The sequence below is a fragment of the Vicugna pacos genome, chromosome 10, assembly GCF_048564905.1.
Source record: "Vicugna pacos chromosome 10, VicPac4, whole genome shotgun sequence".
Classification (NCBI taxonomy): domain Eukaryota; kingdom Metazoa; phylum Chordata; class Mammalia; order Artiodactyla; family Camelidae; genus Vicugna; species Vicugna pacos.
In genome coordinates, this window is record NC_132996.1 from 57,802,603 (window position 1) to 57,819,788 (window position 17,186).

Genomic DNA, 17,186 nt, shown 5'->3' on the forward strand with positions numbered 1-17,186 from the left:
CACAGCAGATACAACAGCCTAGTAACACATTCCCCTGCCCAGAGAGTGACCATCAGGTGGGGCTGGATAGTGGCTCTTTATCCCTATAAACATGCAATCCCTAGTCAGGTCAAAGCTCCTTAACTCCTGGGCAGAACTGTAGTAAGAGGTCATGGCTTACTATACACACATACCAGAAATTATCAGAGTGCTATGTTTACATTCAAGATGTGACATTTTATACTTAGTTAAATCTTTATTACATGATCAGAATTTGTTTTCCAAAAGAAAAACAGGTACTTTTGTGACCTGACAGTCTTAAATGTGGATTCTCTGCCACCACCAAATCCCCCTCTAAGTCCTTGGTTTTTAATTTATAATCCTTTACCTTTTGGTATATCTTTCATTTTAAGCTATGATGTAAGAAAATGGTATGTTTCTCTGCTATAATTCATCTGTCTACAGACTTACTCAGGTACTAATCTGTCATTTCTCACCTTCTAAAGGCAAATAGGAGGAAAACGACTTATTTATGATTTTTTTACTTGCAGAGAAGTGTTTCACGATCATTTATTATAAAGAGAATGAGATCTCCCTGCAAATACTTGGTTCTTAAAATAGCCTAGCAGGTGAAACTGGAACTTCAGTGCAAAGTCTTAAATCACAGTAGTGATCTAGCTTTGGGCACTCCAGCTCACTGATTTTTGTATGTTCTGCTGGAGAAAAACAGACACAGTCACCTTTTGGCCCTTGATACTTGGGGACCTTGAGCTATGGGATAACACGAGAGAGATGTTTCTAATGTGCTCTGTCTGTGTCTCTTGTCATTGAGGTAATTGTCATGAGAAAACCCTGGACAACAGCCATGACAAACAGAAATATTTTGTCAACTCACAGTCCCTGGATGCTGCTGAAGAAGAGCCCTCTGGGACAGGAACAGAGGAGGACCCTGTGCTCTCTGTTGAGAATTCAGGGAGGGACTCAGATGTCCTTAGACTTGAAAGTAAGTTGATTTGACCTGAGCTGTGCTTCTGGGGTAAAATCAGCTCTTAAGCTTTAAGCTTAGGCTTTTCTCTGCTCTTAAGTGTTTGTCTCCTTCTAACAGTCACTTATTTTATTGTAGAATCATGATGATGACCCTCAGATTGTGAGTCAGAAGACGAGCTATAACATGAAAGTGCTCTTCGCACTTCTTTCTTTTTTCTCCAGCTCAGCATCTTCTTTTGCTAGAACAAATTTGATTCACTTACCAGTCTGTCTCCCGAATGTCATTATTAAGTCATTGGGGGAAAAAAGCAAGTTGTATTTACACTAACCCAATAAAATTTGAAGATTTGGAATAATAGGCATACCTACCAGGCTCTTGCCTAAAATTCCATTTATGGCTACATTTTGAACTATGCTCTGCTGAACAGTTACGATTATCAGTTTGTAATTGCCACAATGAATGCCTTCTCTTTAGGACTTATCCTACTTCACTGCCTTTGGAACTGTGTACAGCTTTCACTTGAAACTTTCTTCTTCTCCTCTTGGCTTCTGTGACATCACTTGCTCTTGGTTCTCTTCCTGTCCTCAGTGAATTTCATTCACTTATTCTTTACTTTGCCCCTTATTTTTTTTTTACCCAGGATCTTAACCTAAGTCTTTTTTTTCTTATTCCTCCATGTGTTATCTCTTGGTGTTTCTGATACTTTGGTGTATACCAGTGACTCTAAATCTGTATTTTCAGCAAGACGTTCTCTGTGACTCCAGATCTTATTTCTACTTGTTTAGTGTCTCTTTATCTGGATGTGCCACAGGCACTTCAAATTTAACATATCCAAAATTGAACTTGTCCTCATTTTGCCCTATTTCCAGAACTGCTTCTAATTCCTATATTCCTGCTCCCTATTAACAGCAAAACTCTGCCAGGCGTCACTATATTCAGTTATACCTAAGGCCTGTTAAATCTGTCATCTCTTCCTCTGTTCCCTCTGACACTGCCTAAATTCAGACTTTCTTTATTTCTTCCTGGGCTGTTGCAGTAGCGTCATGATCGCTTTCCTGTATCTAGTCCTTTACTTCAGTCTGTGTATGGAGGGAGGGTGGTGGAAGGGGGTGTGTGTGTGTGGGAGAGAAAGATAATGCATATAAATTAGTGTACAATTTAAAAAGCAGAAGCAACCCCTGTTACCAGTTTCTTCTGTGTCCAAAGAGTTGATTCTAAAATCAGATCTGATCTGGTAAGTTGCCAATGTTTAAAATTTTCAGTAGCTCCCTGTTATCTATAGAAGAGTCCAAATGTCTTAATGTAGGATGTGAGGAGGTTTGACTTCTGATTCTGTCTCTGACTGTACCATCTACTAGTCTCTACACAGCAGGATGTACAAACCTTTCACTATTTCCCTCAAGTGCCATGCTGCTCTGAGCCTGCATGTCTTTACCCAGGCTGGGGATGGCCCCTGCGTACTCTTCACTTTATCAGACAACTCCTGTGCTCAAATGTCATCTCCTCATTCACAAAGGTCTCCAAGTGTTTAGTTGCTCCATTTGCTGTCTTGTTCCTACTTTTTGTCAAGGCACATTTTATACAGTATGAATTCCTTGTGTGTCTTACATCATATCAGACTGTGAATTTCTTATATATTGTGTTCCATATAAAGCTTTCTATTCCTGTGTACAGTTAATATTTATTAAATAATGAGATGCCCCCCTGTTAAGATTGGATTAACATATTTAACAGTTACAAAGTCTTGTGTTTCCTTCTAAGTATTATTGTATCTAAAAAACAAGATCTGAAAGAAGCAAGCTAGAATCAAAGGGGAAGTTGTGACCTTTACCTTTGCAAGTTTAGAAAATTAGTTTCATAGTTCTACCAGAAATCAATGGACTTTAAGGAAATTAATTTCCCATTTACCAACTCAAAAGAGATTGATTTTTCATCTAGATGGTCAGTTGTTCATTCATAATGGAGTTACTCCTCTGTGGTGCCTGGCAGCTTCTTGTCTCTTTCTGGCGTCAGGTACCCACACAACCAAATGGACATCATGAGGTTGTTTCATGAACTTAGAATCAACACATGAAACTGACTAATGTTAAGGGGTATTTTTTTTCCAGTTTATGAAAACTGTCCCTATTCTAACACAACTACCTAATGCCCAAAATTTAACAACTAGTCGGTGATGGAGCCAGGCCATGATAACAATCTCTCTGACTCAATATCTCAGAATACTCATGACTACCAAATTAAAGTCTTTTCCTGGGACAATTCATAATAAAACCCAACCAAAATCTTATTCTTTATCTCTTCACTTTCTGAATACATCACTGCTTGAGACAGATTATTACCTAGTATTTAAATTAAATTTCTTTAGTTCCCCGTTTCCCATGTAGTTACATTCCATCTCCATACTGGGGTACAGTACCATTGCCCTGGCTGGGAGTAGGTGTCTGTCGGATCCCTTCAGCATCATGCAGACTCCCTTAGGGTGGATTCCTTTTCACGTTGCTAATTTAATTATAGTGTGATGGTGGCTCTTACTAGTTTTACTCTCAGGTACTAACTTTTCTTTACCATATGTCTACATTCTGGGGGTACCATCTTCTTTCCTCTAGACACTGACAGCAAGACCACAGGGACTACAGTCGTGGTATAGGTTAGCATGTTTCTACCAGCAGGCTTCCTGTAGTGTGTTAGGAGTCAGAAGAACTCTATTTTTTAACGAAAATAGTACGTTATAATAAAAGTCAAGTATAGACATTAAAGAAGTTTTGAAAACTCTATTTTTGAAGGAGAATTTAAAGAAAGTTATATCCTCTTTAGTAATCATAAACTGTTATGATAATCACTGCCTTTTGTGGTGCTTTATAGTTTACAAGGTGTTAGGAATTACGTATTAACCTTGTGAAATAGATTTTATTATTAAGCCCATCTTATAGATGAGAAAATTGAGAAGTTAGGTACCTTGCCTAACACCTGCAGTAGGTGGTATATAACTAAAACTCATCCTCAGGTCTTCTGATTTCGTACATTGTCATTTGCCTGTGGTTCTCAGAAATAGGGGTTTGATAGATTAAAACTTTATTTTTTAATTGGTAAGGTCGTTTTTAAAGAAAATAGCATCTGCTATTACTATTATTTTATAAAACATTTTAATGCCAAAAAAGTACAAAGGCAATCTTAGAGTAAAGGTCTGTCTTGCTCAAAAATGAACAGTTGGCATCTTTACCAACAGTACCAACAAATGTGTATCTGGACTTAAGTGTGTGTGTGTGTGTGTGTGTGTGTGTATTATAACTTTAGATACGTGGCCTTTTTTTTTTTCTCATTTTGGTGAGAATTGGTGGAAATCGCATCACTGATTAACATTTCAAAAACCACTACTTTAATACTTCATCATCTAGTCCAGAATTCCTCCCTGAGAAAACTTAGCTATTGAAGAAAGAGCATCGGTTTTGTAGTCAGAGATATTGTTGTCATGTCCTGGCTCCACCATCTACTTATTGTTAAGTTTTGGGCAAATTACTTAATCTTGTTGAGCCTTCCTTACCTCATTAATTTAAATTTTTTTAAAAAAAAAACAACAGAAAATTCCTCAGCGTGTTCTTGAGTATTTAAATGCAATAACTTAGGGAAACATGTATTTTAGTGCCTGATACACAAATGGAGTTCAGTAAATGTTCACTTCTACAAACACAACCTTGACTCTACTGTTGCAAGATTGAGAGGCTGCTGGTGAGCCAAAGTCCCCACAAGTGCATCCTTACAGTATCTGCTCAGTAAACGTCAGTGAAGGGGGCCCTGACGTATTTGCAGAAGAGTTATTACAGGAACAATTCCCTATTTACTTTGTATGTTATCTTCTTGGAATTCTTTGTTTTCTCTTCCTATCCTGACCCACTTAGAAGAAGGAAGAGCACCATTGGTGCAAGTGAAAACTCAATACTCAATGATTGTTGTTTTCTTCTCAGAAGTGAATCGTTTCTGTACCCACCTTAGTCTGAGTGATTTAATCTACGCCTTTTTTGCTTTCTGATTACTGCCTTGAAATTTTTTGCCATTGTTTATGCATTAAAAACCTGAAGTCCAAAGCTTTATATTCTGACTTCAAAAAAGATACCACTGCCTTTTTTTAAATTGAAGCATAGTTGCTGTACGGTATGTTACAAGTATACAGTATAGTGGTTCACAATTTTTAAAAATTATACTCCATTTATAATTATTGTAAAATATTGGCTATATTCCCCGTGTTGTACAATATATTCTTGGAGCTCATTTTATACGTATTATTTTGTACCTCTTAATCCCCTTCCTTGTCTTGCCCCTGCCCCCTTCCCTTTCCCCACTGGTAACCACTGTTTTGTTCTTAGATCTGTGAGTTTGATTCTTTTTTGTTATATTTACTAGTTTGTTGTATTTTTTAGATTCCACACGAGTGATACCATACAGTATTTGTCTTTCTCTGAGTTATTTCATGTAACATAATGCCCTCCAAGTCCATCCATGTTGCTGCAAAGAAGACACTAGAACTCAAGACAAAATTGCCCAAGGTCCTATGGTGGTGGGGTCCTAATTTGCAACCAAATTAATTTAATTCCATTGTATACTATTTTTTGATACAAAGAGACATATTCTTAAAGGTAGAATGTGCCTTCTTGCCTTCAGAAACCACAGTCTAATAGTAAAACCTGTTGATATTAATCATATAAGAATTTCTGGAGGAGAGTACAGACTTTGAAGAAAGGACTTTGTCTTGCTGCTCATCTCTTTGAATGTGTGATCTTTACCTCTTTGTTGTCGATCTATTTAGTTTTCAATGTAGCATTTCTTTCCAGCCTCTGTTCCCTAAAACTCATTTTGAAACCTTTCCTCCAAGATTATTAATATTGCATCTTATCAAACGCAGTCATCTTCTTTTAATCACCTTTTAATGTTCCTCTCCCACTCAGTCGTGTTCCCAACATTGTCTGGCTTCTGCTTCTGCTCCAAGCTTGAGTAGCCCAGGCTGTCCCTGGGTAGCCCATTCCATTTTCTGACCATTCATAAGTCTTCCCTAATACTGAGTTAAAATATGACTTCTCATTCCTAGTCCCACCCTCTGAGGCTAACAAAGTCTTGTCTCTCATTAGTGTCACATTTCCTTAGAGATCTGAAGATGATTATTGTTTCTGCCTAGCCACCCCTCCAAGCTTTTGCTTCCTTTAGTGAAATGTCCTCATTTCCTTCAACAACTCCTATTTATGATAGTCTCTAGCCCCTTCACCATCCTTGAAGTATTACAGTAATCTTTCTAGCAAAATATTACTCAAGGCTTGATTTGTGTTTGTGTGTGCATGCGCAGTTTATCAGCTACTCTTCCTGCTATGGAATCACCCTTAATTTCTTCAGCCTTTCTTCACTTAACATGGTTTTGAGTACTTTGACCAAGTCCTTTTCTATGAACATGCTTCACTTTGAAAATCTCTTAAACTGAGGTCTCCAGACCTACCCATGAATTTCCAGGTGTGCCTGGGACATTGCAAGGTTATAGTGGACTTTCTTTCCTTCCTTTTTTCCTTTCTTTTCTCTCTCTCTCTTTTTTTTTTTTTCTTTTTGTATCAGAACTGCATACGCTTCTCTCCACCTCTCAGCACTTCTTGTCCTTGCGATTCTTGCCAGATTACCTCCCAGGGCTCAGACTCCACTGTGAGTTTCCCAGTACCCTGAGATAGGATTCATCAAAGTGACAAAATATTAACTCATATAAGTCTCTTCACAATATTTATCCTTCTTTGTCCAGTGTGAAAATGGTATATGTTGAAAAAGATAAATTAAGATACGGGTCTCAGTCTGTGTTTCCAGTATATCATACCATCTGCCCCACAAGCAGCAAGCCTAAAATTTACTTTTTCTTTCTGCTTCAAGTATAATTTAAAACCTGAGATCCCTCCATAGTCCAGACCTCTCTCCAAACCTGAATTCTGTATTTTCAGCTTCTTATTGGACAGCATCTGAAGATACATTCCTCCGTCCATTCTAGCCTAGACCATAAGCTTGTTACAAGTTGTTATACTCTGAGCCCTCAGCATATTATAAGCACATAACAAGCGTTTAATGAATAAGCATCTGAAATCCCAAAACTTTATCCTATTGTCCTCTCCTAATTCCATCATCTTCGTAAATAGCATTATCGTTTCATATTCACAGATTCTAAAATTTCACGTAGTGGAAAGCTCACTATTTCACATCAGGCTTTAAAATCTTGAAATCGTCTTTGGATTTATTCTATTTGCCATTATATCCATTTAGTTACCAAATGCCATTAATTTTTCTTCATTGAAATTTCCTTATATACCTCTTTTCCCTCCCTTTTTAAAATTCCCCTTTCCTGCTACTCTGTCAGCTTCTCTTTATAGAATTCTGATAGAGATTGTTGAAATACCTTTCTAATTAGTCTCTTTGTCCTCTGTCTTCCTTCTTTCCTGCATGCCCCCACCCCCAGTACACCAACTGATTTACTGTTCTACCCTTTATAAATGTTACGACTCTCATCTTGTTACTCTTTTGCTTAACTAGAGGCTTCCTTTATAGTGAATCTTCCTCTTGACTTTCTCAGAGATTCTCAGTGTCACCCACCTTCCCTCAGTATCTTATTTGCTGATACCCTCTGTATACAGTCTTTGTTCTAGTTAATTTGAAATTAGTAGTGCCTTCACATATCCCATCCTTATGCTGTATCTGTGTGCATGTAGACGGATATGTAAGTATCTACATGCCTGTTTTTTTAGTCCCGTCATTTTGGGGGTGCCCTCCCTGGACCTCTAGTCTGTCTAAATCCTGCCTCAGGTAGTCTCCCTTCCTGTAAGAAGCATTTTGTGACTATATTCAATTATGTTTTTCCTTTAGGGAAAAAAAATTTAATGTAACTGTTCTCTCATTGTTTAATGTATGTAGTTTTGTGTCTCCAACTTAGTTATCTTTAATTCCTCTGGAATTGCCACCTATATAGCATGTAGTGCAGAGCAGTCTCTAAATAAATAAAGATTGGTTTATTTTTCCTAACTCATAGCACATTTATGATTTCCCCATTCCTCACCTTGATTTAGTGGTGTTCTGTGGGAATTAATATCACCCCAACCCCAGCAGCCTTTGAAGAGGCCGAATGGCTGCCAGCAGCAGAAGCCTGCAGCAAGTTCCATAAGTCTGTCTTGATGGACTACTGAGTTCCATCAATGAAAAACTCTTTCTCTAAGAACCTTTTAATAATGATATATATTACCATATGGTAAGGGCACAGGGCAGTATTAACCTTTGGGACCTGAGCTTGCAGAACTCTTTGCAACTAAACGACATGAATGCTTTCTAGATAGTAGTAGTTACTGAATGGAAATAAGGCTTCCATACACAGCATCCATATGCAGCTCTAATTGCACACTGGGGAATTAGTTATCTGCAGCTCACCTTTGACCAAAAGCCACTTTCCTTTAAGCCCATGTTCTTGGCTATGGCCAAATCTATCAACAAAAAACTTTCCTGTCTTAGGACCAAGTACAAGGAATCCCATGGTAGCCATGGGAGAAGGAAGGAGAGGAAGCTAAAATAACAGGAGTACTACTTAGAGACGACTCTGTTGCTACAAGTCAGATGCCAGGCAATTCTAATTAAGTTGCTTTTTGAGCTCTCTAAAGTAGTTCTTTCAGCTGCTTTCCTGGATCAGCTACTGAGAAGTCTGTCAGTCACATGGTGTGCCAGGCACTGTGCTGCAGACATGGTGCCTGCCTTTCTGCTGCTTACCTTTCGGCTGGGTTGTCAGTACTTTAACACATGACACTTTTTAGAACTTAAAAAGTTTCGAATTGCCAGCAGGACAAGGCAAAGGCAGGAACAGCAGATCCTCAAGGACTTCGCAAAGCAAATTATTCCCGAGTTCCCATTAATTGATTCTACAACTATTTATGCCTGCTGTGCGCCAGGTGCAATGTTGGACATTTGGAATACGGTAGCAAACAAGATAGAAACTGAAAATTAGAACTCTTTGTCAACCCTACATTTATAATACTGGTCACATAATTTTGGCAAGTAACCAACCATTTTTACTCTACATATCCTAAGGAAAAAGCCTTTGTCAGATCCCTATTTGACTTTATGCTTGTTTCAGAACATGAATGATAATAATAAATAATAGAAACCAGTAGATGGGTTCAGAAAACCTAAAAGAAACTTACTCAAAAGGACAGCAGTACATTTTGTAGTCACTTGTTAACAAGCAGAAGAGCCCTATAGCTTTTTCAAGAAAGAATGACAGATTTCTAGTGGTACTCCCAGCCTGGCAACAGACCTTCCCACTTTCTGTAATAGAAAGTGGGATGAGAAATAGAGATGCCACCAGAGAGCTAAGGGTGACACTGCAGACCTTCTGTGAGAGGGGCTCCAAGCTCTAAGTTGTTTTTAGCCATGGCAATCAGCCATATTTCTTACCCCAGACCTTCTCAGGAACTAAAACTGCATTTCTGAGATGGGTTACTCACTATGGCTATGGGCCTGGTGACATGGATATGAGATTCCTGACCTTGGGCTCATTAATGCCATGTTCTAAATCACTGAACAAGCTAGAACAACCAATTTAAGATTATTGGGATAACTGGGATAATATGGGCTGGCGTTTTGTGAACAATCAGCCCCAAGCTCTGAGGTTGTCCAGTGCGTATTACAAAAGGAGGCATTCCATTTTGTTAGCTGTTTTTGTACATTGTATACTTCCAAAAGGGACTGGAGATCACTTTCATGGAACACATCTTACAAGATTCAACCATTAATTCAAAATAGCAAAAGTTTAAATAGCAAAGAATTCTTTTTAAAAAAGGAAAGCATTCTCTTAAGAAACTCAGACTAATTTTGCCCTCAGCTTTTTAGTTAAGCACATAGGGGAATTTGTGGGACTGTGTAACCTTCAGTGTATAATAATGGAAACATACTGACTTCTCAGGAGAGAGAATTTTTACTAGGTCATTGCACTGAAAAACATCCCGGGAGCCTTCACATAAGAAACATGAGCAACATAATAAGTATCCTGATTACCATTTTAGGAAAAAATTACACTAGTATATTGCTAGTTCTTATATCAGCCATTAGTGAAAATGGGGGCCTTCATGTGGAGTTAGGATAATTTTCCATTAAACAAATCATTGTTCAGTTAAGGCAGTTAGACTGTGTGGTCTGAACATGCAGCTATGACGTTTCATATACTATTTGAATAGAGCTTGAGGAATCCTATAAATAAACAAATATCATAATAAACTTCATCTTTGCCATCTATATCCTATATCTAGAGTGAGTTGGTCTTTTTTTCCAAAAAATACACGTACGAAATAGCCACCGTCATGCTCACTAGTGACATAATCTACGACTACCTGCCATCTAGCTGCTGTCATTGTTCTCAGCCAGGGTTTCTACAAAAGGTTGATGGCAAAGATGACATTTTATTATGAATTTTGAAGATGTTGAATGGCATTTTTATGAAGGTGGGCTACAGAAGTGCCTCTAAGCAGAGCCAAAACTTTTCTCAGAAAGCAAGGTTGGAGTCACTCAAGTACTTCAGTGAGTTCTGTGTAATTTTTAATGACATGCTGGTGCTTGAATCTCAGGTACAGTGGTTGAGGAAAGCAACGGTTCTGATGAGATGGAGAACTCAGATGAAACAAAAATGTCAGAAGAGATACTGGCTTTGGTGGATGAATTTCAACAGGCATGGCCTCTGGAAGGCTTTGGGGGAGCACTCGAGATGAAAGGACGGCGTCTGGACTTGCAGGGGATACGAGTACTGAAGAAAGGCCCCCAGGATGGAGTGGCCAAAAGCTCCTGCTATGGAGACTGCAGAAGCGAAGATGATGAAGCAACAGAATGGGTAAGAGTTTACCAACTCAGTTCTTACCAAATTGTAGCCCAAGTCTTTGTGGGGGTACCTCAGGTTTGCAAAGTGTAATGTTTCTGTTGGGTATGTGGCAATATTTTACTCCACGCTCCAGTCAGCCTTCACAGTGGAATTGTACTGCCAGAAGCATTTCATATTAACTTCGGTATTGCCGGCTCTTGCAGGAAGCAGAGGAAGTGGGATGGGTGTGAAGCCACACTGAAGGCTGCACACTTGGAACGGCCCAGTTCAGACATCTTAACTGTCAGTTTCCTCTATAGCCTTCAAGGCTGGATTATTATATTTATTTCACTAAGCATGAAATGAAATTAGACCTTTAAAAATTAAACCGAGAGAAAGAACTTAACCCTAGCTAACACAAGACCAGCTATTCTTAAAGCCACCAGTACACACAGTCATGGGCAGATGTGATAATCGAGCTCATTTGTCCCTAACATGTTTTCATTTCCCAGATCACATTCCAAGTCAAACGAGTAAAGAAACCCAAAGGAGAGAATAAGAAAACTCCTGGAAAAAAGGTAGAATCGAATCAGGCAGAAAATGTACATCGTAACCAAGCAAACCTGGAGATCACTGGCCCAAAGGTGGCATCTCCTGGGCCACAAGGTAAATTTGAATGTTTAATATGCCAGTTTCTTCTTTCAGATTTCAATGTCTCAATAAATGTGTGTTTGTGACTTGAAGTAGATCAGATGAGATGGTCATTGAGCCAAGTGAACAAGAAACCCAGTCATGGATATAAAATGTTTATTTTAACATTTACTTGATTTTTTTTTTTTACCATTGGCTATTTGGCTTATACTCTTACCAACTTAAGCTTAAATATCCTATTGATTAACTTGACAGTCTAGTTTAGTACATAAAAATGTGGGTTTGAGCAGACTTCCTGGGTTCAGACACCAGTTTTGCCATTTAGTTCCCTGTGCCTCATTTTCCCTATGAATAAAATGTGAATAATAATTGCATCTATTTTGTAGGGTGATTGTGAAAATTATATGTTTATACATGTAAAGTGCTTTTAATGAACTGGGCACATAGGGATCAATAAATATTACCTATCTAGTAACATTTTTGTGTGTCAAAATGTAGTGGATGCATTTAAGTATTGGATAAATGCTTTGGTAATACTCCCCAGGGGAAAAAAATGCATTAAAAATTTTTTTTCCAAAAAATCAAAATTTGGCATGTTTTTTCAAGTTTCAGAGTTGTCCCCATGTCTGTCTCTGGACTCCAGGTTCAGGGCCATTGTCATGAGTCCAGTTAACTTTCTTTTCCAGCAGTGAAATAGTGATAATCGAATTTCTTTTAAAAAAAAAAAAATCTCCTTTTTTAGAAGGATATTTTCACTGTGTCAGACTTGGGAAATTCAAGGTAACTTCGTGAAAATATGTGTTATTTAATTTGGTGTACTTAACAAAGCTGAAAGCAGAGGACACATAATAAAACATAAAGAATGGGGTCAGCTTGGCTAAATCCCATACTAAAGACACCAAAAAGAACATTTTATCATGACTAGAGTTGAAAGCATGATGTAGCGTCAATGTTTAGGGAAGATGGCATATGTATTAACAGGTTATGGAGAGAAAGTGACACTTAGTTCTGTCTTCAGAAGCAAGGAAAAAGGTGTCCAAACTGTAAAATGTCAGTATAACAAGGAAAATTCCAATGCCTTAAATAGTAAATGTAACAAAAAAAAGTAAAAGAGGAAAATTCTGATGGATATTTATATACTTTTGATGTGGAAAAGGACTTTCTAAGGCAGAGAGAAAAAAATACATTAATTCTGGTATCAGAGACACTATAAAAGAGAGAGACAAAGGACTAAAACAAAATATTTTCACAGAATATTTGTATATATTTACAGAATATATGATAAGCAAAGGTTATCAACATCATTAAAGAGCACCTGTAAATCAATAGAAAAAATACAACATTTCAGTGAAGTATGTGCTGTACATGGGCATTTCACCAAATGCACACGCACACGGCTACTAAATATGTCAGGCTCACTAGCAGTCAAGGAAGTGCAAACAAAACGTGACATGCCATTTTTGCTTATCAGATTGTCTTTATGTAATGCACAGTGAGAGTTAATAAAATGAATTTTGGGATAGTTTGACTAGATGTATCAGAAATTTTTAAAATATACCAACAATTCTGTTTCTAGTAGTTCACCCTAAATAAATTCTCTCTCAAGTGTGAAAGATAGAAGTAAGGAGATATTGATTACAGTGCTGCTTATCATAACAAACATTTGAAAAATACCTAAATGATGATAATTGCCTAAATAAATTACAGCATGTTCTTGCTGTACACTGTGTAGCCAAGATGTTTGTAATTTAGTATGTGAACAAAAGCAGTTTATAAAGTAGCATATGTAGAGAATACTTCAATTTTTGTAAAATAGTAAATATACTGTATTTCATCTACATTTTTTTCACATTTCAGTATCTCTGCAAGTGAGATACATCTTACAATTGATGGTATCTTAAATAATAATTGGCAACATTTTTCCTTCTTAAATCTTGTAAAGCAATGTGCACCTTATAGTTTATGATATCTTAGATTTGATGAAATATACTAAATTAAACAAACACAGAAAAGCATACACCAAAATGTTGTAAGTGATCTTCTCTGGATGCTGATGGCACTGTAGGTGATTTTTTATTTTCTTTTATATTCTTTTCCATTTTCTAAATATTTCATAATAAGCCTATATTAATTTTATAAACAAAAAAACTAAAAATTTCTTGTTAAATTGAAAATTAAAGCTCAGTATGGTTGAGATGATAGGAGAGCACTTAGGTAGTTTTTAAATGGATTCAAGTAGATGGGCCTGGGAAGGGCATTGAATATACTTGCAAATGAAATCATGGAACTACTTACTGTCATTAACGTGAAAAGTTCTAATGAAATCATGGAACTACTTACTGTCATTAACGTGCAAAGTTCTAAAGCATAGAATAGACGATAGAAGGCTAGAGAAGTTCAGGATCCCAATTTTCAAGTATATGTGGATTCTATCCACTACCAAGTGTTAAGCTTTGTGATAAATCCTGGCAAAGTTCTAAAGCAGATTATTAAACCAGTAGTTTGTAAGCCCTTGGGGAAAAAGTGGAGATCCTTAAGGGCCACTGTAGATTTACTAAGAATTAATAAAACTAATAATGCATAACTAATTTCATTTCCTAGTTTGGTGAGGGCTACTGGATTGGACCAAGACCAGAAAAGTGCCATAGATATAATGTAACTTGATTTAACCAAAGCATTTAATAGAGCCTCTTATGATATCCTTGTGAACAGGATGAAGAAATGTGGGCTCAAAGGTTCGGCAATGCCTGCAGCATAAACTTTCTAGTGTGGTGTACAAGACTGTTTACAATCTAGGCTCTCTCCCCACTTCAGCATCATTCTCTGAACCAACAATGCTCTTATTTTACCTCTTTGCCTTTGCACATGCTGTTCCCTCTGCCTGGAATGCCCTTTTGCTATCTCAGTGGTGCTAAAATGTCACCAATCCTTAAACTTTGAACTCAAGTACCATCTCTTCCTTGGCTCCTTCAGGCCGAATCAGTTGCTCTCTCCCTGTGCATTTGCTCTATACCTTCACTCTAGCACTTATCCTATTGTGTTCTAGTAATTTCCTTCCTAGCCTGTGAGCTGAAGGGCAGGCCTTGACCCTCTATTCCTCTCTGAATCCCTAGCGATCTTAACACAGTTCCCAGTCCCTTGTAATAGAAGCTCAGTAAGTATCTTTCAAGTGACTTTCTTAAACATAAAAAGAAAAATAAGCTTTACTGTGAAATGTATGGTTTAATTCTTTAAGTTATTAATTTAAACAGGGTTCATTTGAAACTCTTCTAAACTGTTCTTTTCTGTTTTATTAAAATCTAAATCCAAAGCCCTGCCTGCATCTTAAACAGTATGCTATTGCTGGTAAATTTCTGCAGTATGAAAAGAACTCTACAGAACCGAAGTTCTCCTTCCTGTCCATTCCATTGGAATTTATTCAGAAGAATCCTTCCCAGATTTAGGACTTAGTTCTGCTCTTTTCGTGGGGACTTAATCTAAGTAAAAGGCCTACACTTAGAAGGTAGTACCTTTCAAGGGTATCAATAAACAGAGATTTAAAACCTCAGCAAAGGTTTAAATAGCATGATTGGGAGCATGCATGTTAGAGTCAAACAGACCTGGATCTGGATCCCTGTTCTGCCACCTAGTAGCCAGGTGACCCTGGGCAAGTCACTTGATTTCTCTGAACCTTCGTTTTCTCATCTGAGAAATGAGGATTAAAACCTGCCTCTTCCGGTTACAGATGTAAAGCACTTAGCACAGGACGTGAACACACAGTAAGTGCTCTGGAAACAAATGAAAACCTTTCATTATCATCATTATTCCCTACCCTGCTGCTTTTCTTTACAGCAGGGTTTCTCTGCCAGGAGTGATTTTAGCCTCCCAGGGAACATTTGGCAGTATCTGGAGACATTTTTAATTGTCACATCTCAGGGAGGGTGCTGCTCACATCTATTGGGTAGAGACCAGGGATGCTGCCATGTCCTCCAGCGCACAGGACAGTGCTCGTGACAAAGTATTATCCAGCCCGCAGTGTCGGCAGTACCAGATTGAGAAGCCCCGCTTTAGAGATACATCTTTCTCTTGACTAAGTTAGGGTTGTCTTTATAAAATCAAAATGTTGAAGGGTAAAAATTGAATTTGGTAAGAATGTTAACACTGAAGAATATTTTAACCCTTATCTCAGTCTTAAATCCAGTGAAGGCTCATTTATTTTTATTTCATCATCTATCTTTGAGAACAAGGCTTTACTCAAAGATAATTGTTATCTCCATTTAGAACTAACTAAATCTTGTCATTAGGTGGTAGGAATTCTGAAGACTAGAAGAATGACTAGCACCTGCAGTACACCAATGTGGGTAAAGTAAAAGCGTAAGGCACCACGCATTCTGTTTCTTTGCAATTGTGTCGGCTGATGACATACTTTCCTTCCAGGAAAAAAACGTGACTACCAGAGTCTGGGATGGCCCAGCCCGGACGAGTGCCTCAAACTCCGCTGGGTAGAGCTGACTGCCATCGTGAGTACCTGGCTTGCAGTTTCATCAAAAAACATTGAGTGAGTATCTTAAAACTCTCCCTCCTCCGTGGTATTTGTGTACCAGTGATCCTGCTGGGCCTCAGCTGACTTCACTTCTTTGTCAGCAGTTACTAGAAGAGTCGTCCTTTCTAGGGTTGTTGGTTCAAAGGACACCCCTTGCTGACCACAGGGCACAGATGGATTCAGCTCATTATACTGAAATAGTCAATGTGCTCCCATCTCAGTGCCTTCCCCATACTTTCTAAGCTATGTAGAAGTCATGTATAACTTACTTAACTTGAATTAAAGACTGGATGTCTTCATTAAAGCACAAAACCTATGGTCTCTCACTGACATCATGAGCTTGAAAAGGGAACCAGAGCAGATCCAGATTCACCAACATCTACCAGGACACAAGCAAGCAAGGTTCCCTCTCTCATAACTGCTTTTTCTGGATGCTCATTCTCTTTTTTGGGCCTCTTTTCTACCCTTTAAGCATTAGAGTTCCCCAAAATTTACCACTAAGCCTTCTTACTTTACAGTCATTCGCAGCCAGACTGCTCTACTCCCAGAACTCCTGTCACCAGTGATATGTTGACAACTCCCAGATTTGATTCTCCACACCAGGCCTTTCTTCACATGCTTCTCCTCGTCGCTCTAGGCGTCTACCTGGCCTCTCTGCCTAGGTATCTCTCAGGCACCCTAAGGTCAGGAGAACTAAACTCACAATTTTCTTGCCCACTCTCCTTCCAAAAACCTCATTGCTTTGATTGTTTTCTGTTTCTTATTCTTAGAAAATAGCTTCAGCCAGAAACCTGGGGGTTGTCCTTGCGCCCCAGATCCAGTCCATTACCAGTTTTTCTCACTTTTACCTTCTGAGTGTTTTCCAGAACCCACTTTTCTTCATCCCTGATGCTGCCTCCTTAAACCAGAACAATCATCTCCACTTAGATTTGTTCAGTAGCCTCCTAGCTGGTCCTGTTGCTTTATTCATTCTTGCATCTCTTCAATCCATTCTCTCCACAGTACTCAGAATTATCCCTCAAATGTAAGTCAAATAATTCTTAAAATGCTCTAGTAACTTCATATCGCTGTTTACAGGGTCCCACAAAGCCCTTCGTGACCTGCTCCCTGCATGTCTTTTCATCTTCAGCTCTGCCCTCCCTCCTTCAGGCCTTCACACATGGTGTCTCCTTTCTCACTACCATCTCCTATCTGGTTAATTCACA

At 38.3% G+C, this 17,186-nt stretch overlaps 1 protein-coding gene across 2 annotated transcripts in view; it reads left to right on the forward strand.

The window, feature by feature from the left end:
• The window catches only part of TTC17 (tetratricopeptide repeat domain 17), a 101,125-nt gene that overhangs the window by 63,311 nt on the left and 20,628 nt on the right, over window positions 1-17,186 (forward strand). For both annotated transcript variants that reach the window (XM_006212328.4, XM_072969810.1), the window contains 4 exons: window positions 812-982; window positions 10,582-10,841; window positions 11,321-11,474; window positions 15,876-15,996. In XM_006212328.4, the coding sequence (XP_006212390.1) occupies window positions 812-982; window positions 10,582-10,841; window positions 11,321-11,474; window positions 15,876-15,996 (706 nt within the window). The remainder of the gene's footprint in view (window positions 1-811; window positions 983-10,581; window positions 10,842-11,320; window positions 11,475-15,875; window positions 15,997-17,186) is intronic.